Source organism: Gadus morhua, chromosome 9 (genome assembly GCF_902167405.1).
Source record: "Gadus morhua chromosome 9, gadMor3.0, whole genome shotgun sequence".
Taxonomy (NCBI): domain Eukaryota; kingdom Metazoa; phylum Chordata; class Actinopteri; order Gadiformes; family Gadidae; genus Gadus; species Gadus morhua.
The window spans coordinates 21,131,523-21,157,553 of record NC_044056.1 but is presented as its reverse complement, the minus strand read 5'-3'; the positions used below and the strand labels follow the sequence as shown (position 1 = coordinate 21,157,553).

General features: G+C 46.2%; 1 protein-coding gene across 7 annotated transcripts in view; it reads left to right on the top strand.

The window, feature by feature from the left end:
• The window catches only part of tln2b (talin 2b), an 84,104-nt gene that overhangs the window by 7,933 nt on the left and 50,140 nt on the right, over positions 1-26,031 (top strand). For 6 of the 7 annotated variants that reach the window (XM_030366857.1, XM_030366859.1, XM_030366858.1 and 3 more), the window contains exons 2-12: positions 14,279-14,444; positions 14,549-14,646; positions 14,785-14,914; positions 15,438-15,590; positions 16,151-16,293; positions 20,714-20,841; positions 21,224-21,287; positions 21,462-21,566; positions 23,711-23,866; positions 24,650-24,751; positions 25,746-25,822. In XM_030366857.1, coding sequence (XP_030222717.1) covers positions 14,309-14,444; positions 14,549-14,646; positions 14,785-14,914; positions 15,438-15,590; positions 16,151-16,293; positions 20,714-20,841; positions 21,224-21,287; positions 21,462-21,566; positions 23,711-23,866; positions 24,650-24,751; positions 25,746-25,822 — 1,292 coding nt within the window. In that variant the 5' untranslated portion in view covers positions 14,279-14,308. Of the gene's footprint in view, positions 1-3,013; positions 3,150-14,278; positions 14,445-14,548; positions 14,647-14,784; positions 14,915-15,437; positions 15,591-16,150; positions 16,294-20,713; positions 20,842-21,223; positions 21,288-21,461; positions 21,567-23,710; positions 23,867-24,649; positions 24,752-25,745; positions 25,823-26,031 lie in introns of those variants that run through there. The other variant, XM_030366855.1, reaches the window with a different exon arrangement.

Below are 26,031 nucleotides of genomic sequence, written 5' to 3'. Positions count from 1 at the left end.
AGCTGAATGAATTTCCCTGTCTCTCTGCGGTGCTATCATTGTCGCTCCTTTCATAAATCAGATTTATTGCTACATCTGTAGCGCCCATACTAATGAAGTAACGCCCAGTAATGAGAGCCCGCATTGATTTCATTTCCTGCTTCTCTCTGCAATGTTCTGCGGCTGACGGTGGTGGTGGTGGTGGTGGTGGTGGGGGGGGGGGGGGGGGGGGGGGGGGAGGTGGAGGTGAAGGGGAGTGGAGTGGTGTTACAGCAGCAGTGTCCCCAGTACATTGGAGATGCTCTCTTACCATGTGCATGCCATGTAGATCTTCCGAAGCACAGCCTCTGCCTTATTAGCTGCTGCTAGTTGTGCAGGACGACAGGCGCTTGGCGACCCTATTCCCCGCCGTCGGGGAGTCTGTTGATGCCATCCTCGTCAGATGTTGCACAGAGTGGCAGCGGAGGAGCTGGATAGGCTGTGTTTATTGTTCAAGGAGTGGAGGAGCCCATGCAGCAGCATCTGTCCAATAAGGGGAACAAACCTGTTGAGAATTAAGACATCCTCCCCTCCTTATGCGGTCTGATGACATATTTTTTTTAATCAGGGGACAGCATGCTTCATGGGAGCTCAATATATAAATAAATAGTTTAAATTAATTGTGTTTTTTTAAGTGGCCATTTAAGATGCAATCTGGACTGCATATTTGTTTTCATGAGCATATGCTGTGCTGGTGTCAAATAAAGAAAAAGTAATAATTATGATGATAAAAAAAGTGCTGTTGCCTTTTTAGAGATGAAGAATTTAATAATAATGTTTATAATTTAATTCTAATAAAATTCAGTCTGTTTCTCGTAACATTATGAATATAATTTCCTGGTCTTCATTCAAATAAAATGGCAACATTTACAGAGCTTATTAGACTATTTAAGACGTGTGAAATGAACAGTGACTGATTGGTGAGTGCTAATATTTCCATTAGAATATTGATACTCATAACGACACACAACGTAAATATGTATTGATTTTGATTCTGCCAATTTAAGCCTGGAACGTCTCTTATATCTCTCAACCTTCTCCGTACTAGCTACTTGATACCTGCTTCTTTAGCACCACTAGAAGGTTGACCTCATACACCCACCCACATTGGACTGACTAATACAGCATTTTCCAGCACTCCCAGCATGTCTGCTTAAGCACTGTTGAATGATGCACGAGGATATGAATCACGACTGGATTAAGGTCAATGCAACAGTGAGATTTATTGATTAAACAGAGGTCCATGAGATTGTTTTGTAGCAATAAATAAACATCTACCTAATACAATGCCAATACGTTATATTGCCTGACTATTTGTCGCTTATTTTAATTTGAAAGAGTGCCGAGTTAAGGCATTTGAGGATAGAAGAGCATTTGAGGATAGAAGAGCATTTTCTTGCGTTGTTGATGGATTTAGGCTGGGGTGATGTAAATACCCTGGAAAATTGCATCACTAATAAAACAGATCCATTGTTTTGTATTCTTGGATTTGATCATAATGCATTGAGTTAAAACAGAGATTATATGTAGTATTAAATCCTTCTTTATAATCTTTATTGATTATTTAACCTCTTTTTTTCGACCCTTCTATTGAAAAAGAGGGCTTGTAAAACATGTATAACATCCTCCGTTTATATAAGTGCCGAAAGGTTTTGATTGTTGAACAATTCCTTTTAGATAAGAATTTCTTTAGGCCTTTATTAGAACCTATTGATTTATGAGGCTATGCTTCTTGTTTCTTTTCTTGTGTAACGTCTCGGGCTGGTAGACTGAATGCCCCCACTTTACTAATTATAATCCTGTGTCAGCATTAATCAGTTGTGGTATGGTAGCAAAAGAATCGAGTCAATTAACCGATTTCTTGGCACGGCACAGATACCTGCCGTATTAACTTTGGTTTATCATGATGAAGAATGTATAGGCCTATACATAATAAATATATGCAAACAATAAGGCACTTTTGTCTCTAGTAAAGACGTGTATCAGAATATGAATCAGAGTGAAGAGATAATATAAAGATATTGTATCCACAAATATGCTTCTAAATGTAATCTGGCTTTTCAATATGACCATACAACATGTGGTAATCCCATGACGTTGAAATAAACTATTAGTGTTTTTCCGACGTGAACTACTTCACAAGTGTTTTTATCACACTTGCAGAGAGACAGGAGGCACTGGAGTTTTAAGGACTCCTTGGATATCCTGTATGCAATCAGATGACTCATAAAGGAAATAAAAGAAATTGTCCCAGGACAGTACATTAATGCCAAGCAAATAATAGGAATTGTTAGCTAGTATAACAACAGGAAGGGCAAACCCAGAGTGATGGTTACAACTGTGGCAGAATCATTTCTGATTGCCCCCTGGTGAAAAATAAAGACTTAATGCAATTCAATTGTTTTTGTTTATGTGAGTGCGTAGCTACAGCTATTTGACTACCATGCATGCTAGACATCTGCTTTAAGCAGTGTAGGGCTGCTTGACGTCATTGTTCATTTGGTGTTGCCTTCTGCTGAAGTATGACACATTAATCCCCACGTTGGCTGGGAATGTGTTCATGGTGACGTGAATCTAGTAGATGCTGGTAGACGCAAGCTAACACATGTTCACTCTTCTCAAACAAATAAATGGTAGAATATTTAACCATTGTACCATCCATAGTCTATAAGGAAGTTGGAGATGTGTCAATTGTGGTTTTCAGGGCAATGTGTCAATTATACATTTATGTTAACATTGTCAATACAGTGGATAGGCCTACAGATAGGCTTGAATGTCCATATAGCAGTTGCAGAAAATGAAATTAGTATTTGGAGAAAAAGACTGATAATGTAAATGGAGTCGATCCCATTTGGGAGCATTTCAGACTCTCCCCAACAGAGATGAATGAATGCCATGCAGTCAATGATTGCTGGGAGAATTGAACCGTGTCACCAACGGAGACAAAAGGATCTTTTATCTCAGCGGGGCTTCAATAAGGTTACCCTCGAGATGCAGTGTCACATGTACAGAGCCTGAATTCCATCCACTCACTGCTGCTATCTGGCACAGATAACAGCACAGCTTTTTACTTTTACTTTAAACCACCTTCAGAGGACTACGGAGAGGAAGCCTGCTCTTCTATACCCAAGGTTAGTAACACGAAAACGGGGTCGTTTTCAGGGAGTGCGGCGACACTTTAGTATCGACGACGGCTGCCGAGCACTTGATTAAAAGGGAGGTGGAGACTCAAAATGGGAGTTGCACATCGCTGTTTGTGAGAGTTGAGAACATCTGTCACGGCTGGGCTGCCTTGGGGAGCACCTCTGGGGACGCTCCATACATCACAGGCATAACGGAGCCGCAGCCCACGTCAGGAATGATGCGCTGCTTGTCCACGCTAGAAGCAAGCCATCATTTCAACTGCTCCCAAAATACATTTGTGGAAGCGGTTCTTTCCATCACTAACAACTATATATTTCAAAGGGGAACGGTGGTAGCATGAGCTACTGCGGTGTTGTATTGTGACTCTACGCGTACATTTCTACCCTGGGATGAATATAGGTCAATAACACAAGAAGTTGCTTTCTCTTTTCCCATTGATTTCAAGAGTCCTTCACTTGTAATTGCTTTTATTATTGAAAACCAATGTACAAAACGTATTGATCCCCTGAGGGCTAGCTCGACACCAGCTATTTCTGCCATAAAGCCCCTGGTTCAGATAATTAAAAAAGATCTCTGCACAGCTTCGAGCTAGTACCGTTCTTTATTTATGAAGGTCACACATCAAAAGCCGTGAGTTTCTTGAAAAAAAAAATGACACAATCAACCAATAATTCACAGCTCCGTTCTACTGTCACAAGCGTTGGCAACTTGATCTGGGTGAAGTATGACATCCCCTACCCGTATTAAACTAAGTAACTCGCCTCTTTAACCTTCTCATCCACTGAACTGTCCCTAGTGGACAGCCCTGCCTAATGAGCCACGCGGATATGCGTGAGATCTGAGGCTGACGATGCAGTTTGCATTCATCATCGTCCCAGCAAGAGCCGGCGAGCGGCTAATGGAGTAAGCGAAGCAGCCCGTCGTGGTGCATGTGTGTTTGATGCTGGGCAGTCAACAGCCTCTGTAAGCATATGAACGTAATCAGGTGGAGGGCGGAACTGTGCCTGGGGGTTGGCCTTGCTCAGGGGCAGGCTCCCTCTGGCGTCTGCCCACGTGAGATACAGAGAGCTCTGGTTGTGTGACTGGGGTCCACCCACTCATCGTCGCTTCTCGCCGGTCCTCTGTTTGTACAAATCATCCCATGCTATCATAACGACTGGCTTGTAATTGCAGGGTCTATTCAGATCCGACGCCCCCACCCCTCACTATCTATGGATCCCACTGACACTAAACATGCCCCTCTCATCTCAATCATTCCCCTAATGTCTCTTCACTGATGAACACTGCTACGCAAAGGCGTACGCCAAGCCCCCTTTTTAGAAGGAAGGTTGTACGTATACATGTCATATTCCGTAACGCTCAGACACACAGAGCTCATTCAAGCCAGCATGGCTTCGGGAGATCGTTCCTGAAAGGGGGGTTGTCATGGCAACCGGGCGGACATGGTGGCACATGGAACAGTGCGGCAGCCATGCGGCTCCACACACGCATCACTCCTAATCCCATCCCCGTCCTGTTTTATGGGGACGTGTGTCCAGGAGCTGCAGGAGAGGGCCTGGCTACAACGGGAGCCGGGCAGATATACATGCAGCAGGGGTATCATCACCACCACCACCAGGCTAGCTTTGTGGCTCTGTACGCCAGGCAGTGCTCTCCGTGTATCTGGGCCACCAGTCTCTGAGGCGAAAAGCGTTGTGTTGGAGCAGATCTTAACAACAGCATGATTGTCATAATAAGAACCATTTGGGAAGGGGAGGGGAAATGGCCTTTAAGGGAATACAGTTTGACGACACCAGTACTTTTAAAGTGTCTGATTTATAAACAGCTGCATCCAGTACAGCATTTTATGTACAAAGGCGAACTTGTGTAAACAACCGAAAACAAAAGGGTTCCAGCGGGAGTGGACATAAGACCCAAACACAGTCGGTTTAGAAGATTCCGGATGTCATTGTTTCAAATGCATATGCATGCATGCAGATGGGGGCTTTGGCAATGTTATGTCATCACAATCTGTTGTTTGTTTGGTGTAATGTTAGCTTTTTGCCACCAAGTGTATTTCGTGTGTTCACCCAAACCTTTTAGAGGGGGGGCAATGATTGAAGACGGGGGGTAATCAGCTGTAGCCCTCACAGAGTGACTGCATTGTGGGACGTCTTAATATCAAATATGTTCATCTGTCACATCTTGACTAGCTTTTGAAAGACATTCTTGCCAAATTGTCTCTGGGCCTAATGCTGGGGAGGAACCAGTGTGGTCTGATGTGTTGGTTGAGGCACTGTGGTCGTATACAGCTTTCCATGATTTCTGTTTTATTCTCCAATAAATGTAGTTCTAGCTGAAAGAACAAGGCAAGAGAAAAAGGGGCTAACGAGAGTCATTTTTTGTTCATATATACTCCAAAGAATATGGCCAATCACGTCTCAGCTTTTTGCTAATGAAAAATCGTCTTGGAGTCGGGCATCTTCATTGCAAATGAAGAGCATGGAGTGAGACTTGCATTAGCACTATCGCTTTAGCCTTTGTCCCGCTGATATGATAAGCTTCGGGCTACCTCTGTACTAGGAGAATAGCATCGTCCAGGAATTCACCAGGGGCTAATTAACAGCCCCATTACATTCTTAGTGATTTTGTTCAGGTGATCTGTCCTTTGGCAAACAATTACTTTCACGTACAGCCCTTTTGGTTAAAGAATGGTGTTGTCCTTCAAACTACCTTAAAAGGAATTGTAAGAGGCTGCAGTGTAATGCCTGCTATTCAGAGAGTTATAGTGCGGATACACTCGCTGTTTTTTCTCCCCTCTCCTGTGCATTCACATGCACTGAATACTCTCTTTAATCTTTTATTTAGGTAAAACCTGCCAACCTGCTTCTGATGATGAATGGTCTGAGAAGAGAGCATCGTTCTGCTATTGAATCTGTTATTTTAAAACAGTTTTAAGGCTCATTCACTCGGTTGCTGACAGCAACAACGTTTTTGGTGAACAACGACCACCTCTATTAAAGTCAGCACCCAAGTTCTGTTGCCCGCCTCTACCTCGAACAGTTAACAACAGGGCTTCATTTTTTTTAGGGCAGTATTTCATCCAGAAATTCTCGCCCATACTAAAACTACTGCCAAGTGACATTTCACTGCCAGTTCCTTCTACTTTTACTAAAGGGGTTGCCATTTGCAATTGGAAAAGAAAATGTGTGGTTGGCCCTTGAAGGAACATCAAAATGGTTCACCAAAGAAAGCAGCCTTAAATTGCGGAAGCTCTGACCTTTTCCACGTGACATTTGAAAGGTGGCTCATCCCCCATGAAGCTGACCTTGAAACGGGGAGGGCAGCTAGGGAGGACTTGGCTGCAGCCGCCGTGCAGCCTTATATGTCCAGGAAAAGGTGGGCATGATGTCAGCAGCCAAGCGACTGTGAGCAGGCTCACTGACCAGGATTGAACGGGCAGACAGGCACGTCCTCTCCATGAACCGCTTCGACACTGCGCTGAGAGAGGTCCATACTTCCTTCCTGTGCACACTTCAATAATAGATGTGCTACCAGGTGTCACTGAGCCAACAAAAGATCCATCAAACCGCACACCTCTTTACGTTCCACCGAAATAACAAAAAGCTGCCAACGTCTGTGATGCTTAGCCACTAACTGAAGGCCTGCAATTTGTTCTTGGAGTGACAAAAAGGGATAAAAAAAGAAGCGAACATCGATTCTCTTTAATTGTTTTTATCTTTGAATTATGACATTGTTCGATCCAACACTTGGTGGTGGATATCCCACTCACCCGGGCCTGTCAGGGCACAGCACCTTGGAGCGTGGCCAGCTTCTGTTCCGTCCCACTGCTCCTGATACTGTAATCAGCATCCCAGTGTCAGGTGGTGGTAGGAGGCAGACTACAGAGGCCTACTGGGGCATGGGTAGTTCTGCGTGTGGCTCAGCAGCAGTGACGGGGCGAGAGAGAGCGTCCGGACAGGAGATTGCAGTCACCTGATTTAGTAGACATGACCCTCAAGGCAGGATTTATGTGGTCGCTGTGGGGGCTGTGAGGGTGCTGTTTAGTGCTACTGCTTACAGCCCGCCCCACCGCAGGATCATCCATAATGACTACAGATGTGAATGAAAAACATGTTATGGTTGTCTCTTTTTGTGCATGCGTATCTGTGTGTGTCTGTGTCTGTGCATGTTTGTTTGTGTGTCTGTTGTAAACGCTTCATTTGATTAATCTATCCTGTGTTTATAAATACACCTTATTGGTGTTATCCACAGTGGCAGGATCGGGCTACATGTTTTGTGGTTTGCTTGTGTAAAACAGAATCAGGGAAGTAAAGAGTTTCAGACATCCCATAATACCGATGGAAAACCTTATGCCACATGAAGGATTTCAACTGATTTGAAAAATAAATATCCAAATGATTATAATTTAATGAAATTATTGTGTGTGTGTGGTTGGTAAATAATGAAGAGAAAATAACGGGATAACAGCATAACAAACATGGAACAAAAAGGCGTCTTCTGTGAGCCTGCCTGCTGGTTTCCAGGATATGGCTGAAAGAGCATTGACCGTAATTTGATTTCACTTTGCAGAATAATCTCATCGTCTCCCGACATGATGCATTTTAATGGATACAAATATTGTTCTTCTGACGGGTAAATATGCCTGCTACTGCTGGCTGAGCCATCTTGTCAATGCTATGAAAGATCCTCATTAGATATTTCTGTTTTAATTTGATGAGACACAGATACGTATAATGGACCCATGGCTTGACGAGCTACATCTTTTCACAGATTCACTATTCTGTTAATTACAGATTCTGATCCCACATTACATTAAAGGGCTGCTGGTTCATTTGATGAGTATTACTGTTATTATATTTAAAGTGACTAAAACTTAAAAACTGCAAAGGCGCACATTTAATAAAAATGGTCTTTCTGTTGAAGATTATCTACAATTTCTAATTAATGGGAAACACAATAGTATTGGTAGCCAAGTGTCAGTCAGTATGTATTGAAGAAGATCTTTTGGTTGATCTGCGTGCATGGCACAGTCTGTAGTTTCCCCAGTTTCACATGATTAATGACACATTTCAGCCAATGATCTCAATGAGTCAGACTTCTGCTGAAAACTGACACTTAGTTGGTTATTAAAAAGTTAACTTTGACCATAAAACCATTTCTCTGGCTGTTCCAATGCCAGAGCGAGATGTAGGCTATATATTTTACAATGTGCAACGAATCAAATGTTTTCCTCCGTATTTGATGGCTTGTTATCTAGAAAACTCCAGGGACTCTCTGCAAAGCTCCAAGATGGAGCTGAAATCTAAATGCTAGCTGTGTGCATCTTGTGTGTGGAGAGTTCCCACAAACAGGGCATCTGGACAGAGTGCTCCTCATGTTGCTGCCACCCACATAGCTATGGCAATAGATCTTTTAGAAGAGCTAGTGTATCCCGGCTATGCAAAGCGCTGCATGCAATACATTTTATCTCACTTTCTTGTTTATTCATGCTCTTATCTTCAGATATTTGGTTGATGAAAAATAATTATGGATTAATAATTGATTGATTCATTATGAATTGCCAGAGATTAGTACAACCATATTATGTAGTTTTTTTTACCTTTCTGCAGCTAAAACCTTTAGTCTCCACATCAAACTTTACCATCTTACACCTACGTCAGTATAAGAAGTACCACACAAGAAAAGCAGTTGGATAAATAAAGGATGTGTAAAATGATACTCTTCTGACAGATGGCGGTAATGGTGAAGAGACTCTTAATGGTAGAGTCGTATGTTTGAGACAGATCAGCATCCATCTCACAGCTCAACCACCAACGACGAATACCACAGCCACCGGTCGCCTCTCTCCCCGGCTGATATATTGTTGCTTTTGGGTGGAGGAATGTAAACCCTTGAGTGCAATAAATATTTCATCCTAGATAACTTATTCTGCTCAGCCACATGCAATTTATCTTTCAAGTCATCGAACCGTTTTACCCTCAAGAATTAGCATTTTCAGAATTTTGGGGCATAAGATGCTGCATTTGTGTTTCAACCAACAGACACCAGATACAGATGGAAATGTTCTGTTTGGGGTCTTCTGCTGCACTGTTGGCTCATGTTCATGGCTTGATATTAAAACCATGCAGCAGGAGAGCTTAATCTATCCCTTCTTTGGACAAGAATTGCCTTTGTAATTGCTGTGCGTTTGTACCACTCAATAGCAAGAAAACATAAAGCTTCTCCTTAATGTTTGTCTGGTGTGGGATGGGTTGGGGTTCATTGAATTGAACAGATGACTATTGTTTTATCCATTTCCCTTAAATGCACAGGATTAACAATTCCTTGTATCCGAGGCAATTTAAAGCCTATGGGTAGAATTATCTCTTGTAAAAATAAATAAATGCCAGACCATGATAGCAATTCACATCTTCGGTTGTAAGCTGAATCGGACAAAGCGATTTACAGTGCCTTTTTAAATAACGAAAAGAGGAAATTATGTTGAATATGCAATAGGTATGGCTTATAGTACCCTCATTTACCCTCAAATGCACAACAAGGAAAAATGGGACAGGGAAATCTTGATAGGAACACATTTAAGCTGTACCAACGTAATCACGTGATATATGTTAATGACCTACGTGATGCATGCTAACGAGCTGATCGATTGGACGATAAATAGGGTTATTTAAACTTTTCCAATTCCCATATCCTATCTTTCAGATGTTGGAGAGTGATATATTGTATGCTCCTTCTTTGTGTGTGCTGATGAATGCAGTGGATAACTTTCTGAATCCAATCAACACCTCAGATTAGCACCCCGGGCGTGCTGCGGCAGTTCGTCCCCCTCCGATGTGCAGGTATAATTGAACTCCATCCAAGTGTCTTCGCCAGCCTGCCTAAAAATTGCCAGGCCGGATACGACGCACGTGAAGCAAACGTCGTATTCACAAACTCAACAACGGAGGGAAGAGGAGGAGTTGATTTTCCCTGCTTCTTTCGTGGCCATGTTCTGTGCCTTGCCCAAAGGCACTCAGAAGCGATGTCGGATACCAGCCGCCTTCTCCTGGCTCACAACCAGATGTCTATCCCCCCGTCCTGTCCTCAATAGACTTGCGTAAGCCGACCTGTTGTTTCTGGGCGGACTCCCTTCTCCCGGGCCATCACTCTTCGGGGTCCGGAGCTAAACGGTGGTCTTGAGTCTGTGTGTATCTTCACCGCAGGCCGCGGCCCTTATCGCCTGCTCACCTGGGCGTTACCTAGACCTGCAGGAAACCACTCCTGCTCTCACTCATGCCGGCGCCTTCAGAGGCTAATGCTTCGTTTTCCCTAGATGGAGCTGAGATGAGGATTAAAGCAATAGAGTAGAGGAGACATTTAGCTCATTAGCATGTTTTCAGTAAACACACTCTTTCATCCCGCGGTGTTCCGCCACCCTGACTTCTTCTGAGGCCGGATTTTGTCAGGGATCTCCCATCAGTGTTATTGAGGTTATACGTGCTTATACATTTTAACGGTGTTCCGCATGCATAGTTATACACTTTTTGAATGATCATTGATGTGATACTAGGCCAGTCACTGTGGCCCTGAGATTGCTAGGGTACAAATGTGAGGCCGAGTGAGGGTTGGAGGGTTTGGCTGTCGTTTGAAGTTAGTTTGTAGTTCTGTAGTAGGAGGCTCAGTGGATTCGCCGGTTAAATCGCCACTCAATATTAATTGACCAGAGATTAGATTTGATCCTATAGCTCTTGTCCTGAAATCTTTCCCCATTTCCAATTATCTAGCTGATGTGCTGACTTACGCACTAGTGGGTCGTTTGCTATTGTACTGCATTCAGACTATTGCTGCCCTTCCATCCATCCTTCATTCCAACCTTGCTTCAGTATCAAAGTAGGTACAATTCATTCTACATTTCATTTGAAAATGTATTGTTGAAATGAATAGCTTGACATTTCCCTTGATAAAGGGGAATTTAGTTAGTTGTAGTGAGACACACAGTATTATGTTATACGATCACCCCCTCAGATCATTTCATTCCGGTCTTAACACGGCCAAGGAGTGCTTTTGTCATTTGCAGGAATCAGTCACTTGAATATGCATCGGTGTGCTCACTCACGTACCGTGTTCATCTTCTTGTTAGCCGTAATTGAGGAATCTCCAGGGAACAAGTGCTGTTATGTGTTTCCTGAAATGATGCATCACAATATGCTGCCACTGACGACAGTAAGGATTGCTTTGCTGCAGAGTGACTCTGCCTCCCTGACAAACGCCAAGCAGCTGTGGGAGAGTGTTTACCCTGGTCCAGCTGGAGGCATGGTCGTGGGTGTCTTCTAACCACGGAGCGAAGACATTTCATTTTCCTGCTGATTGTAGCCTGCGCTGTGCTCTGCCTGTTCATCTCCTCATGCCCACACAGACCGAAACCACGGAGCAAGCAGTCACCATCAAAAACCACCATGCGTAGGAATATGTTAGACGTCGCAAATAAGGACCCTTATCTTCCTTATTCACAAGCAGGCGCCATGTTCATGCGTGGGGAGCAGTCTGGTAGAAGCCTTCGTGATGAGCCTTCCTGGCTTTGACCGTGTCTTTTTGAACAAGGCTCCCTTGGTCGGGGTGTGACGGACTGCTCTGGTAATCAGACCAGTGGTTTTTCTCCGGGCTGCTGCTGTGTCTTATTATTACACCCCTTCATTAGAACCGTCACCCTTCCAGATGGCTTCTGCCTTCCTTGGCCTCAATTGAATTCGTGTTCAGATGGCCCTCCAAGCTGTACTCTGCGGCCATTTTCACAGTCCATCGACTGGACTGGTAAACAAATGTAATCCAATGCAGGAGGCGCTCTGGTGGACCCGCGATGAGCCATTAGTCGAGGTTGTGTGTATCTTCTACACACACACGCTGGGGCCATGATAAACAGGCCTGAGCTGGGGCTCATGTGCCATCTGAGATAGTTCCAGCGATGCTTGAAGGCTAATGAGGAGCTCCCTTCGTCGAGCTTGGCGCTCGCTGCAAGGGCTGTGGCAAAGAAGAAGTATAAGCTTCCTTCGCACCCCTGTAAGATTAGCGGGATTACAATGATCCCCTCCAGTCGATTCTTACTTTTTTTTTAAAAAGGTTGGATTTTTACGCACAAACGGAAACTTAAAGATAGCATGGTTCAATTGTTTGACGTTATTTTTACACCTGTCCTTATCTGTGTGTATCTGGTAGGTCTGGTGGGCAAGAAATCTACGCCAATGGTTGACCTGTTGCTTCTTGCTATTGAAATGGTCTGAGAAGGCTACGCCTATGGTTTATACATCCTCGATGCGGTACCCCTGTGTGCACATACACGTCCATGTGTTTCGGGGCTTTTTTGATTTTGTATTCTATCTTAACAAGCCGGTGGCCTACGGTGCGGCCAGCTGGAGCGGTCCAGCTGCCCGTGACTGCATGAGGGGGGGTGAGAGCGCTGCGGCGGGGCTCTCTCTCCGCTGGCTGTGAGCAGTAGGGCCCATGCAGTGCCATTATGTGCCCTGCATTGTGTAAGTGTCTGTCACTTTGCGTGGAGGGGATTGCAGGCGGGCAGAGATCCCCTTGCAGGCTTTCGCCATCCATGGAAAAATCACAATCATTGCAGACCTGCTCATTCATGGTTCTGGCTTAGAGGGAACTATGCAATGTTCTCCAACGGCGGCGGTTTCTGCTGAAAGAGGCGCTGGTCTGTGTGATGAATCGGGATGACAAGGTGTATAAACGCCGGGAATCTCGTCAACAACCGGTTCCCATGGAGAATTTAAACTTTGTACAGGAACAGACAATATTTCTGTCTTTATATTTAAGAAGAAGACTTACTTTTTGTCTCTTAATATTTTCTGCTGACGGCACCCAGTTCAGGACTTGAGGCATGAGGGAAAATCTCTATTTTTTCGGTGGATTGGTTCTGCTGCTACTGTCAATAAATACTCTCTGGTTTAATGAAAAGATCGCAAGGTCACTGCTCATCCTGCACACCAATTACACTTCTCATTCCAACCAGGGCAGGGTTTTCCCCACCGCAGTGTGACCCATCAGCGCCTCTTGACCCTGCGATTCCTCTCCCTGCACGCTAAGTGACAGAGACAGATGCAGATGTAATGGAATCACATTGGCCATAGGACACACAGGTGGACATAAACCTCACCACACCCGACTCGTTCATCATCTCCTGGCGGCCCTTATGCTGCCACGCTCTTTTTCTGCTCTAATGCCATCATGGGAGCTTTAATGGGAAGGATTCTGGTCAAAGCATGTATTTTATTAATGTAAGCACTTTAAGGTTTTTATATATTTCGTTTTTACATGACATTTGAAAGAGATGGTTGTAGAGGTACAATCGATGCAGTTGTACAATGGAAAAGGCTAGACTTACTGAGGATTCACGGGCTGTGCATGGCTCCCTTTGAACAGCTCGCGCCCCGTTTATCCTCACCGCGGCGCTTGCCAAGTACAATAGCACTTGGCAAGAAGAACAATTACAATGCAGTATGCATTGTTCTCGCACTTTTTTCCATGCACAAGATTAAAGACTACCGGTAGATGAATTTTCCCCCCAATTACCTCAAGTGAGAAAACAGCCAGTGGCTTATCTCAGTGCTCTGTCTGCTGGGTGGAACTGGACACAGCCGAGGAGAGATTATTTCGCAACCGGTTATTTACTTACTATTTTGATGCTTCTCCTATTTTTACTCGCAATTAGAGCCTGGCTACAATTTCCTTTGGGTTGAAGTGGTATGTTGGGCACCTTGTTACACCTCGGATAAGAGCGCTGTTATGATGAAGAACTGATTACACAGACTCCATGTCTGTATGCCAGCGGGGATGAAATGGCAGCTTATTGATTCAAAGCTCTTATAAAACACTTCCTCCTCAATAAGTCTTTCAGAGCCTTTTTATGCAAATGTTTTTTCTGCTTACATCACTGGTTACAGTGTATTCCGATTAAAATACAAACCTCTGTTCCTTTCTCATAGTTTTTTTATTTGATCACTGTATTTGCATAAAGTCGTGGTGCCACTGAGGTTAATGGAAATGGTGCACTTTGGGACAACTCTATGTATTTAATATATCCAATTTGCATTACTCCCTCCTGTCATGTTCCCTTGTTGTGCAGGTTGGTGAGGCTGATATACCACACGCCAAAATGGTGGCCCTGTCACTCAAGATCTGCGTGCGCCAGTGCAACGTGGTGAAAACCATGCAGTTCGAGCCGTCCACGCCCGTGTATGACGCCTGCAGGATCATCAGAGAGAGGGTTCCGGAAGCGCAGAGCGGACAAGGTACTAGCGAGTAGAGTCTGTCTCGACACACCTTTGCTGCCTCACATGGAGAAATGCATAAAGGATGAGCCATGAGCACGTAACCCATTGTTTAATGTTTCCAGCCTCTGACTACGGCCTCTTCCTGTCCGACGAAGACCCGAGGAAAGGAATCTGGTTGGAGTCGGGCCGGACCTTGGACTACTACATGCTCCGAAACGGGGTAGGAACGGGGGGGGACGATCCTGGACAGAGAACCATCACGTCCACATCATTTATCACTGGCTTAACCTCAACTGGCATAATCTAACTGACTCAGAGGTGTGGTTCGTTGTTGTTCGCTGATCGTTCGTTCCGTCAGGATGTTCTGGAGTACAAGAAGAAGCAGAGGCCCCAGAAGATCAAGATGCTGGACGGCGCGGTGAAGACCATCATGGTGGACGACTCGAAGACGGTGGGGGAGCTGCTTGTCACCATATGCAGCCGGATCGGTGAGTAATTCCCCTCCCTCTATGCGCTGCACATTATTCTACTCAACCCACATCCTAGGGTTCAATTATTCATCCTCTGTGGTATTTTTAGGTCCTTGGCAAACGCTTCATTATATTCTATGCGGTGTCTTGGCTCTTAACTAGTTTCTTGGAGCAACGAATCCCGGGTTGAACGCGAACAGTGCATCGGGCTTCGCTCTCAATATCTTTTTTTTCTGTACAGCCCTCGGTGGGCATTACTTATCAACATCAACGCAGCTTCTTTTTGCCCGCAGAGTAAGGCCATGTTGAAACATATTACCGAATAGGCGGAGAGTGGGTGCCAGGCACACTTGTCGTGGAAGTGTTCCCTCTGCCGTGTGTTTCAAACGTCTCTGGCCAAGGGCCGAGCTGAATCGGAGGCTGACGTGTGTCTGGCGTCCGTCTTTATTGGGGATTGAAGTGGGCCTTGTGTGTGTGCTAGGCTTCCATTATGTTTTTGACAATGGGAGCTTGAGAAATCTTCCTCTCTCCTCCCTTCCAGGAATCACTAACTACGAGGAGTACTCGGTCATCCAGGAGCTGACGGAGGAGAAGAAGGAGGAGGGCACGGGCACACTGAAGAAGGACCGCACTCTGCTCCGCGACGAGAGGAAGATGGAGAAGCTGAAGGCCAAGCTCCACACGGACGACGACCGTGAGTGGTCAGGGCTCTCAGAACTCTGGTCAATACATGCACATCTCCCTTCCAAACGCGGTGTTATATATGAATACCCAGGACAGTCATAAAAGGGTAAAGGCCTTTTATTGCTTAAGTCAAATTGATAGCTGGGGGACATAAACGTTTAATGAAATTTACACTGCTATCATTTTGGCCCACGGGACTCCGTTTAACAATTTTTCAATGTAGGAATTTATAAAATTACCCTCCAGCGACGGCAGATAACCATCGCTCGTCTCATCAGAGGCTGAGTCAGAATTTCTCAATGCAGGCTAAAGATGACATTCAATTTGAATCTATTTAGTAGGTTCAGCTGTCGTCCTGTTCGGCTAATGCGATGCAGCTCTCCCCCTACTAACCAGTGAAGGGTCCTCTGCTAGGAGGGGCTATGGAAGGCCCTCGATTGTGATGGGAACCGCTGTGTGTGTGTGTGTGTGTGTGTGTGTGTGTGTGTGTGTGTGTGTGTGTGTGTGTGTGTGTGTGTGTGTGTGTGTGTGTGTGTGTGTGTGTGTGTGTGTGTGTGTGTGGTTGGACAGTGAACTGGTTGGACCACAGCAGGACCTTCAGAGAGCAAGGTGTGGAGGAGAGCGAGACACTTCTGCTCAGGAGGAAGTTCTTCTACTCAGACCAGAACGTGGACTCCCGGGATCCTGTCCAGCTCAACCTGCTCTACGTACAGGTATAGGTTTACACACGCACATGCACACGCACATGCACGCTTTTCTTTTCATGATCTAATTTCTTCAAATCAGATTTTGAAGGAAAATGGTAAATTCAATACAGACTGAAAATACTTTTCTCATACTTATGAGCAAAATAACCTTCATCGATTTATATCATGAGGATTATCCACTCGACTGAGTGTGAAAGAGTTACCGCCAATAATCAATGTTATTGATCTAGCCAGACAACACAAAGCTTCATCACCGGAGGGGAAGCCTAAGCTTTTACCGTTTGAAGGGTAAACTGAATACACAATATGTATCTCCTCCTCTTTGCTGTCACTATGATGTCTCTCTGCAGCTCACACACACATATGCTCTCTGTGATATCTCTGTCTCTCCTCTCTCCGATCCGATCCCTCTCCCCTTCCCCTGTCTATCTCTGCATACCCTTACCCCCGTTCTCCCAACGCGATACGTGTGCTGCGTAATCGTGTGTATCCATGTGTGCTTGTGTGTGTGTCCGTGTTTGTGGGTTGAGCAAAGCCGGTCGGGCTAGTGTTGTGAACATAAGGATGCCCGCTGGTCTCAGAGTGGGGTCACATGAGTCAGGCACCCCCCCACTGCCCACGAACACACACACACACACGCATACACAGACACACACACATACACACACACGCACACAGCAGGCAAGCTTTTCTAAATGTGATGTCATCCTGGGTGGGGAGGCCTCTATTAAAAACAGGGCTGGATTTTGCGGGGGGGGGGCTTTACATACCCAAGCGCACAAGGGTTTACTCATGTATCCACACACACACACACACACACCACAAACACACACACACACACACACTCTCTCTCATCGCTGATGCCAGCACATTGTAAGTAGGATAGTGATTAGGAGAGATGGAGAGGCCGGGAGAGAATGAAAGCAAAGCTAATATTCAAAAAGGTACGTACGGGAACTGCCAAGCAATCTCTATATGTGCTAGAGACGAACTAAATTAAATCGCTGGAAGTCTGCGCTTTAAAACAGAGCGGAGATAGCGATGGTGCGACACAAGGGCTCTCTTGCCGAGAGAGAGCATGTCTAAAATATGAGCAGTTGCTCATACTTGACTTTGCCTTTCATCTTTTTTTTTTTCGGATCCAGCTGCGTTGGGAGTTCCTGAAAATATCCACAAGCAAGCACATCCACCCAGAGTTTGCTCTCTTCCTCGCTCCCCTCCCCCCGCTCCCTGTCTGTCTCTCTCTTAATGGCGCTCTCTCTCTTGTCCTCGTTTTCCTCCTCTTGTGTTCCCTCCCGGTAGAAGCCTCAGCGCTACGCACGCTGACATAATCACACACGTCGCCTCCTCTTACACTGCTTGGCACCAGAGTGGGCCGTGCGTCATGTGATCTCCCCCACACTGCACAGTCACACGCCCCTTTTACTAAATAAAATCCCCCATCAACCTTATTCCCTCCTCCATGCTTTGCACGCATCATTCTCTCTCTCTCTCTCTCTCTCTCTCTCTCTCTCTCTCTCTCTCTCTCTCTCTCCCTCTCTCTCTCTAACACACACACACACACACACACACACACACACACACACACACACACGCACACGCACTCTCCCTCCCACACATTATTGCCCAGGCTTATCATAGAGGCTCCTCACATCGCGGCGGCGGCGTGCTGGCTGAGATGTGGCCGCTGTGTTCAGAAGGCCAGCGGGAGCCAGAAGAGAGACTTCATTCTTCAGCGGGAGGGAACACAACCCCAGGCCTCCCATGTTTAGACCTCTATTCTGTCTGCGGCACGATACTCCTACCCCTCTCCTCCGTCTCCTTCCTGCTACATTCCCTAATAAGCAGCACTTTTCCAACCCTCTCCTTCCCCGGCTCCTAAGATCCTGCAATTTCTTTCCCGCTCCTCCTCTCTCTCCTTCTCTTTCTCTCTGTCTCTCTCTTGCTTTCTCTCTCTCTCTCTCTCTCTCTCTCTCTCTCTCTCTCTCTCTCTCTCTCTCTCTCTCTCTCTCTCTCTCTCTCTCTCTCTCTCTCTCTCTCTCTCTCTCTCTCTCTCTCTCTCTCTCTGTCTCTCTTCTTTCTCTCTCTCTCTCTCTCTTTCTTCCCCTCTCTCTCTCTCTCTCTCTCTCTCTCTCTCTCTCTCTCTTTCTTTCCCTCCCTCTCTCTCTCTCTCTGTCTCTGTCTCTGTCTCTCTCTTTCTCTTTCCCTCCCTCTCTCTCTCTCTCTGTCTCTGTCCTCTCTCTCTGTCTCTGTCTCTCTCTCTCTCTCTCGCCTCTTTGCCTCGCTCTTCCTCTGTCTTTCTGTTGTATCTCCAAGAAGCGCCTTACAGTGCAGTCAGAGACAATCTTCACACTTCAGCCTCACACCAAAAAGCAATAATCTCACTCTATTCACTACAATAGATCTCCGAAAGTCTGTTTGCGGGTTTCTACAGATGAGATAGACATTCCTTTGGGGCAGCATCACTGCAAAGAGCTCAAATGTTTATTAATGATGTGGAGCTTCCATGATCTCAACACACCCCCCACACACACACACACACACACACACACACACACACACACACACACACACACACACACACACACACACACACACACACACACAGAGTCATTGGGGGATGCTCCGCCAGAAATAGACTAATCTCTTTTACTACACACAGACACTCCCTTTCTGCTGGCAGCCCATACACAATACACTGAGCACACGGTGGGCTGCTGTTGCGACAGGGTTTAGCCGGCTCTCATTTAGCTCAACGTTCAACAAATGAGCAACAAATTGTTCTATTCTGCCCTTGCAGTAGCAACATCAACCCGCTGCAGGATGAGACAGAGTGTTCGTTACAAAAGCACTTCAGTGCCATTTGCTCTGGAGTAGAAACATGACCTCGACACGCTGGCCTATTCAGTTTAGCATGTTTATCAGAGCTTATCGTCCGGTCCGTACATGCATCATTTACACACTGGAACACTCGCAACGTACCTCTTCCTTTTTCCTCCTTAGAGGAAACATGTCTGTTGTGCAAGCTCCTGGAACTGCCACCGTTGATTGGTCGGCTCTAATGATTTAACAGTTACCCCGTCGATCGATGCCTTGCGTCTGCGGGCTGGGCGGTCGCCTCGCCGTATCCCCTTCCTCAGCGTTTATTTCCGTCCTGGTATTATGTGAAGTGCCTCAGCACGAGGCCACGGTGGACGGGCCGACCTCGCTGAGTGCAGCCTGAGGCGGTCAGTGTCAGAGCTTTTGATGTTTCGCGGTTCATTTCCACTACGCAGCTGAGCGCTCTTGAACGAGTGGCCTAGTATCAGCGTCCGCCGTGAGAGGGGATCTCCTGAGCGCTGGAACGGGTTTAGTCTGCTTGACTTCGAGTGAGTCAAACATGCCCCGATTCCACGGTCAGCATTGTCCATTTTGAACCGACTGTATTCATTTGTTAAAGGAAAGGGAGTAAATGTATGTAAAAGAAAAAAAATGATGGTTAATGAATAATAATCCAACTAAATAAACTCATGTTTGATGTGATCCAACATAATGTTCTTTATGAAACTTGTCATGTATTCCTTTAAACGCTATACTTCCTTCATACTGGGGACTGAGCTGCATAATCACCGCACATGCGAGTGAGAGAGAGGCTGCGGATTTGAGTTGAGATGATTCTTGTTCCGATTGAGGCAATAAGCATCTGCCTAGTTTGGCGTTAATGTAACAGGACATTGCAGTGAGCCGAGCCGGGGGTTGCACGGCAATATGGCGAGGCTGAGAGCTCTGGTGGAGGCTCTCTTGTCAGCTTGCTTTCCTATCTTAGTGAGCTATTAATCTTGGAAGAGTGAAGGAGAGGCGTGTAGAGAGTGTACGTGTAAGAGTGAGAGAGGTGGGGCGGGGGCGAGAGAGGGCGCGAACAAGAACCGAATGCCCTCCAGATAAAAAAAAAACGAATACACTGGCAACTATTTTTGAGCCGGCAACAAAGACTCGCACTAGCTTCTTCTCTCTCCGAGCGACTAAATGGCCCTGTGACAACAGACAGCCCGCGGTTGCTCCCTGAGAACCCAGCGCCCGAGCAGAACCCCCCGTAATTAATAGGAAGTGTGTCCACCGCGTTCTGAGTGCCACACACCCGGCAACGATGTGATATTGCATCTTTTTCGTTTATTGCAACAAACAAGTCGTCTCTGGTCCCGCCGAGTGTGTTTGTCACGCGGTAATATTTGATGAATGCAGCGTTCCGCAAACACTCTCTCTAAAAGCAGCCTTGAATGGGGGTTTAATCCCGGCGCTGTGTTCGGAGGGGAGTTCCCACAACGTGCAGTGCACAGTCGCAGACTGAGTGGTTTTTGGTTTATCCGTGCGTGTGTGCGCCCGTGCTTGTGTGTGTCTTTCTCTTACCCACGCTTCCTTCCTGTGCTCCGTCCCCCCCCCGCTGCAGGCCAGGGATGACATACTCAACGGCTCCCACCCCGTGTCCTTTGATAAGGCCTGCGAGTTTGCCGGCATCCAGGCTTACATCCAGTTCGGGCCCCATGTGGAACACAAACATAAGCCAGGATTCCTGGAGTAAGTCCTCCTTATCGGACAACACACACATTTAACACCCCGACCGGCCGCACCTGGGTCGCTTTTCAGTGGCCGTGCTCCAGCGCTGATTTGGTGCGTGTGTTTGTTCAAACAGTTCCCAAGCCGCACTGCTCTTCCTGTGTGTGTGTGTGTTTTTGTGTGTGTGTGTGTGTGTTGGTGATTCCTTCCAGGGATTTTCCAATCTGAAAGGCTCAGTGCTTGCTCACGTCAGCTGCTAGAACTGTTGCTGTTGATCAGCAGGCACCGTGGCAGGAATGACCTCATCTGTAGAAGTATGTTTGCAGAAGAGGAAATGCCGGCGGCACAATTTGTAACCTTGTAAAAATGTCCTGTTCTTGCCCCCCCCTCCGCACCCCCACAGCCTGAAGGAGTTCCTACCCAAAGAGTACATTAAGCAGAGGGGATCAGAGAAGAAAATATTCCAAGTATGTTAAGTATTAGGAGGATTTGCCCGACATTCTTAGCACTGTTATGTTAAACTGTCCCTGCATTAACTGGCATGTAACACGACCGAGATAACATTGTTCACAGCACATTGCTGAAGGTCCTGTAATCTGTCACAGGAGTCTTGACACGTGTGTGTATTCTTTCTGATGCAGGATCATAAGAACTGTGGGGAAATGACGGAGATCGAGGCCAAGGTCAAGTACGTCAAGCTGGCCCGGTCCCTGCCAACCTACGGAGTGTCCTTCTTCCTGGTCAAGGTGAGATCCCTCAGCTCCTCACCTCCCCAGGCAGGTGGTGCGCCATGCAAGAGCCCCACGGCGGGCGAGAACATGCAAAGAAGTTCCATGGATAAATCCTGATTCAAGATTGGATATTACGGTATTGGTCCCAGTGTCGTTCCGGGGAGGTATAAAAAGAAAAGATCAATGCAAGCCTTACTATTAGAAGCGATTTGTGTGCCATGAAGGGAAGCTGCTTAATGAGGGGCTGTAGTTACAGCAACAGACTGGCTCCCCTCCAGCATTAACGAGCAACAGCAGCTGTGTACTAACCGAGTGTAGCCCTACTGTCAAGTGCTGTCACACATTTATGACTTTGATGAAGCCATCGAAACATGAAACGTGGTTCCGGTTTCACAGCACAAAGCAATATCTTTCAACAGTAAGGGGTTCACTGCACTTCTGGAAGCACGTTTGAGACCATGATAATTTGGGCTTCGGGCTGGACCGGCAGAGTGAGAGTGCAGTCTTGCCGGCATGATGAGAGACAGCAGGGACTCTGATAAGAGCTTTTCGGCGGAGGACCATTTGGGTTCTAAACCGTGTTGGAAATGGGGAGAGAGTCTCGCCCGCTATTGTGCTCCTAATGGACAACAATATGCAATGTTTTCGCAAGCATCTGAGGCAGGGAATCCAAGGTCAGGATTCATTTTGGTGTGTGTGTGTGTGCGTGTGCGTGCGTGCGTGTGCGTGCGTGCGTGCGTGTCATGAGGTGAGGCGATTGAGATTTTAAGACACTGTTAAATAATTCATTCCGTAGCCACTTTCTCTTGCAGCTGAAAGAGGCAGAGAGACAAGATGCGTGATCGCTGTAGAACTGGAGCACGTTCTATGAATCTCTGTCTGACTTCATCCTGGAGAGCTCATGGTTAGCTTAATTCACGTCAAAAATATTTAATTTAGGTCAAACAATATGTAGTGAAAGAGGAATGATTTCCACCCGATAGGGGGTTTGCGTGCGCATGTGTATGCGTGTGTGAGTGTGCATACATGTGAGTGTAAGAGTGTGTGAGTGCATACCTGTGTGCGCTGGTACGTGTCTGGAGCCAATTAAAGACTCTTTTGACATTGATTCAACCTTCACTTTGGCTCCTTCCTGCCAGATATCTTCCCAGGGACGTTGGATTAAAAATAAATGTATGAAACTGTCTAAAAAAAAAAGCACAGAACCACTTAAGATAGAAAGACTTCCTGACTTGAATTCAAAACTTGCACACTGTCACACAAAGCAGTTGCTTTAAAACAATGGATGGCTCCTTCCAACCCTGGGAAACCATTGTACTTGTCACTTTAAGCTCCTTTGTCCTTGTGAGAAAGAACATTGAAACGCAGGGATCCAGCGCCTTCGTTCCTACCTCTTCATTTTGACCATGAGCTGCACAGCGCCCCCGCCTTATGGATCTACGACGCCTGGTCGACTCCCTCGCTCCTCCAAACCTGTAATCTCCTCTGTCGTGCCGTCATACGTTCCTGGAGGCGGGCCAAGAGGGCCTTCAACCTAACAGCCAGACATTATAGATTTGCATCGAGCGACGGGTTCGCAGCGGAGCCATCGGTGCAGAGAGCCCCACGCTGGGGGGCTGACAGTGAGTGCAACCTGGGTAGACTGGGGCCCAGTGGGTACAGCGGTTTAACAAGACCCGGCTCGGCAGGGTTCACAGCCAGAGTCCCTCGCCTCACCGCCGGCCGTGAACCCACAGACTGTCTAAAGGTCGGGAGAACCGATGAGGAAGGGGAGCATTATTAAGACGGCTCTGCCCAAGCAACGCAGCGCTTGCGTTTGGTTACCTTTTTTACTGCTGTGTCTGAATCATCTCTGTAGGTGGGGGACACCCACATGGTCTTCATGTCTTTCTTTCTTTCATTCCTCTTTTGATTCTTTCTTTCTTTCTTTCTTTCTTTCTTTCTTTCTTTCTTTCTTTCTTTCTTTCTTTCTTTCTTTCTTTCTTTCCTTCTTTGATTCTTTATTTATTTATGTATTCCTTTCTTTCCTTCCTTATTTCTTTCCTTCTTTTTTTCCTATTTTCTTTCTTTCTTTCCTTCTTCCTTTCTTTTTCTTTGATCCTTCTTTCTCTCTATCCTTCCTTCCTCCTTCCTGTCCTTCCTTCTTTCCCCTACCTCAGGAGAAGATGAAGAGCAAGAACAAGCTGGTTCCCCGGCTGCTTGGCATCACCAAGGAGTCGGTGATGCGGGTGGAGGAGAAGACCAAGGACGTGGTGCAGGAGTGGCCCCTCACCACCGTCAAGAGATGGGCCGCCTCGCCCAAGAGCTTCACCCTGGTAGCGCCTCGCCGTCCCAAACTACACACTACATGATACACACATGGGGACACCAAGCTACTGCTCCGTACAGGAACGCATAGGCCTCCTAATGGACCGCGTTTAACCACAGCTCCCACACGAGTTGTCCTCCAACACGAGTCTTGCATTGATTGGGCTTTAAAGGGAGCTGTATGTGGTTTACTTTGAGGCCTTTTAACCTGCACTTTCCTCCCAGAATATAATAGATTCTATAGGGGGAGACATGGGAGAGATCAATGTTTTATTCATTCGAGAGTTATTTCCATTCTGTAACAGCGGCTGTTGTTGACAGCACAGTATCTTTCCCCACTCAATCGTCTTATTAGGCCGGTCTGCTCCCCGCTAGAAAGGAACACTGCATTTAAAGATTAAATAGGATGTGCCCATTCGGAATTAGAAAAAACAAAGGAAAAAACGGATTGGGTGTGTTTACCAGCACTGATTTGAAAGAATTATTGTATTTCTCTATGGAACGCTTTGAAGTGAACAGTGGAGAGATTTCCCACTGAAAACGTCTAGCTGTAAATCAGCAGCTAGAAGATGCTGGGACAAGCGTGAAAGCCAGTCAATTTTCTCCTTTTATCCGTCGAAGGAATGATGGCGGTTTGAGTTGGCGGTTTTATCGAACCACCTCATCTTGTGAGGAAACCACAAGTCACCGGAGCAGAAATATCCACTGGACTTTGAAAAAATAATGGTATTTTAAAAGCTGCTAGATTTACCTGAGACCCCTTTTGCTTTGTCTTCCGTTGTGCTCTGAAGGATTTTGGGGAGTACCAGGAGAGTTACTACTCGGTTCAGACCACAGAGGGAGAGCAGATATCTCAGCTAATCGCCGGATACATCGACATCATCCTCAAAAAGGCAAGACATCATCTCCAGGCCTGTTGAAAAGACTTGCCGGCTTTACATTCTACTATGCGCGCCATTCTTACCATGCTATGGGTCGTTAACGTTAGCCATGTTGTGCTAACCATGCTAGTGGTTGTTAATGCTAACCATATCGTGCTAACCATGTAATGCTAACCATGCTCTTGTGTACCTGGATCTTACCAGGCTGGTGTACGTTAAGGCTTACCATGTCATGCTAACTATGCTAGTGTAGATTATTGCTAACCATGCTCGTGTACGTTAAAGGAAACTTTGATATTTTCCACCTGGACCCTATTTTTGGATCATTTTGGGTCCAAGGGACTAATGCAGACAATCCTTTGGGAAATAGGTCCAGCATTGAGAGAGAACACTGCTTCCGTAATCTAAGGAAACGGGCTAATACTGGCTGTAATCCTTTGGGGCCATAGAGCCACGCCAATGTATCCTCTAAGGGACTTTTTTGCCCCTCACAGGCTCAGATTGTATCCTAACATTATGGAAGGGATCCCTACAGGGAATGAAACTTGTTTCTTTACCTTTCACTTGAACACGTCTGTTTGGTATTATATCCAACCAAGTCTTCCGCAAAGAGAAGTCTTGCAAGGGTTGAATTGTTGCAGGAAGAGAAGAGTAGAAACGGGAGTGAACTGGAGAGAGCAGAGTTTGTTGTGTTGGCCTACAGAAAGCTTAGTGTTATCTAAAAGATTTGGGTGAAGGAAAGTTGAGAGGGTAATGACATAGGGAACATCCTGCAGACATTCCGAGAGAGACTTCTCCTTGAGAGAGACTTGGTTGGTCACAATAACAAACATAGCAGATCCGCAAGACCCAAAATAATCGAAAATAGCGTCCAGGTTGACCCTTGAATGTTTTTCCTTGAATGATAACCATGTCATGCTATCCATGCTAGTGTGCATTGATGCTAACCATGTCATGCTAACCATGCTTGTGTATGTTGATGGTTTCTGGTCTTTCATTTCAACAGAAGCAGAGCAAGGATCGCTTTGGCCTTGAGGGGGATGAGGAGTCCACCATGCTGGAGGAGTCGGTCTCTCCAAAGAAGTGAGGGATTACGTGTGTGTGTGTGTGTGTGTGTGTGTGTGTGTGTGTGTGTGTGTGTGTGTGTGTGTGTGTGTGTGTGTGTGTGTGTGTGTGTTTGCGTGTAGAGTGCTCATGCTAGCCCCTGTGGGGTCCATACTGGGCTAAACACAAGCGTCTGCTGACCATTCATATTCAGGCTCTGAAGGCTGGTTACCCCTCATGTGAATTCA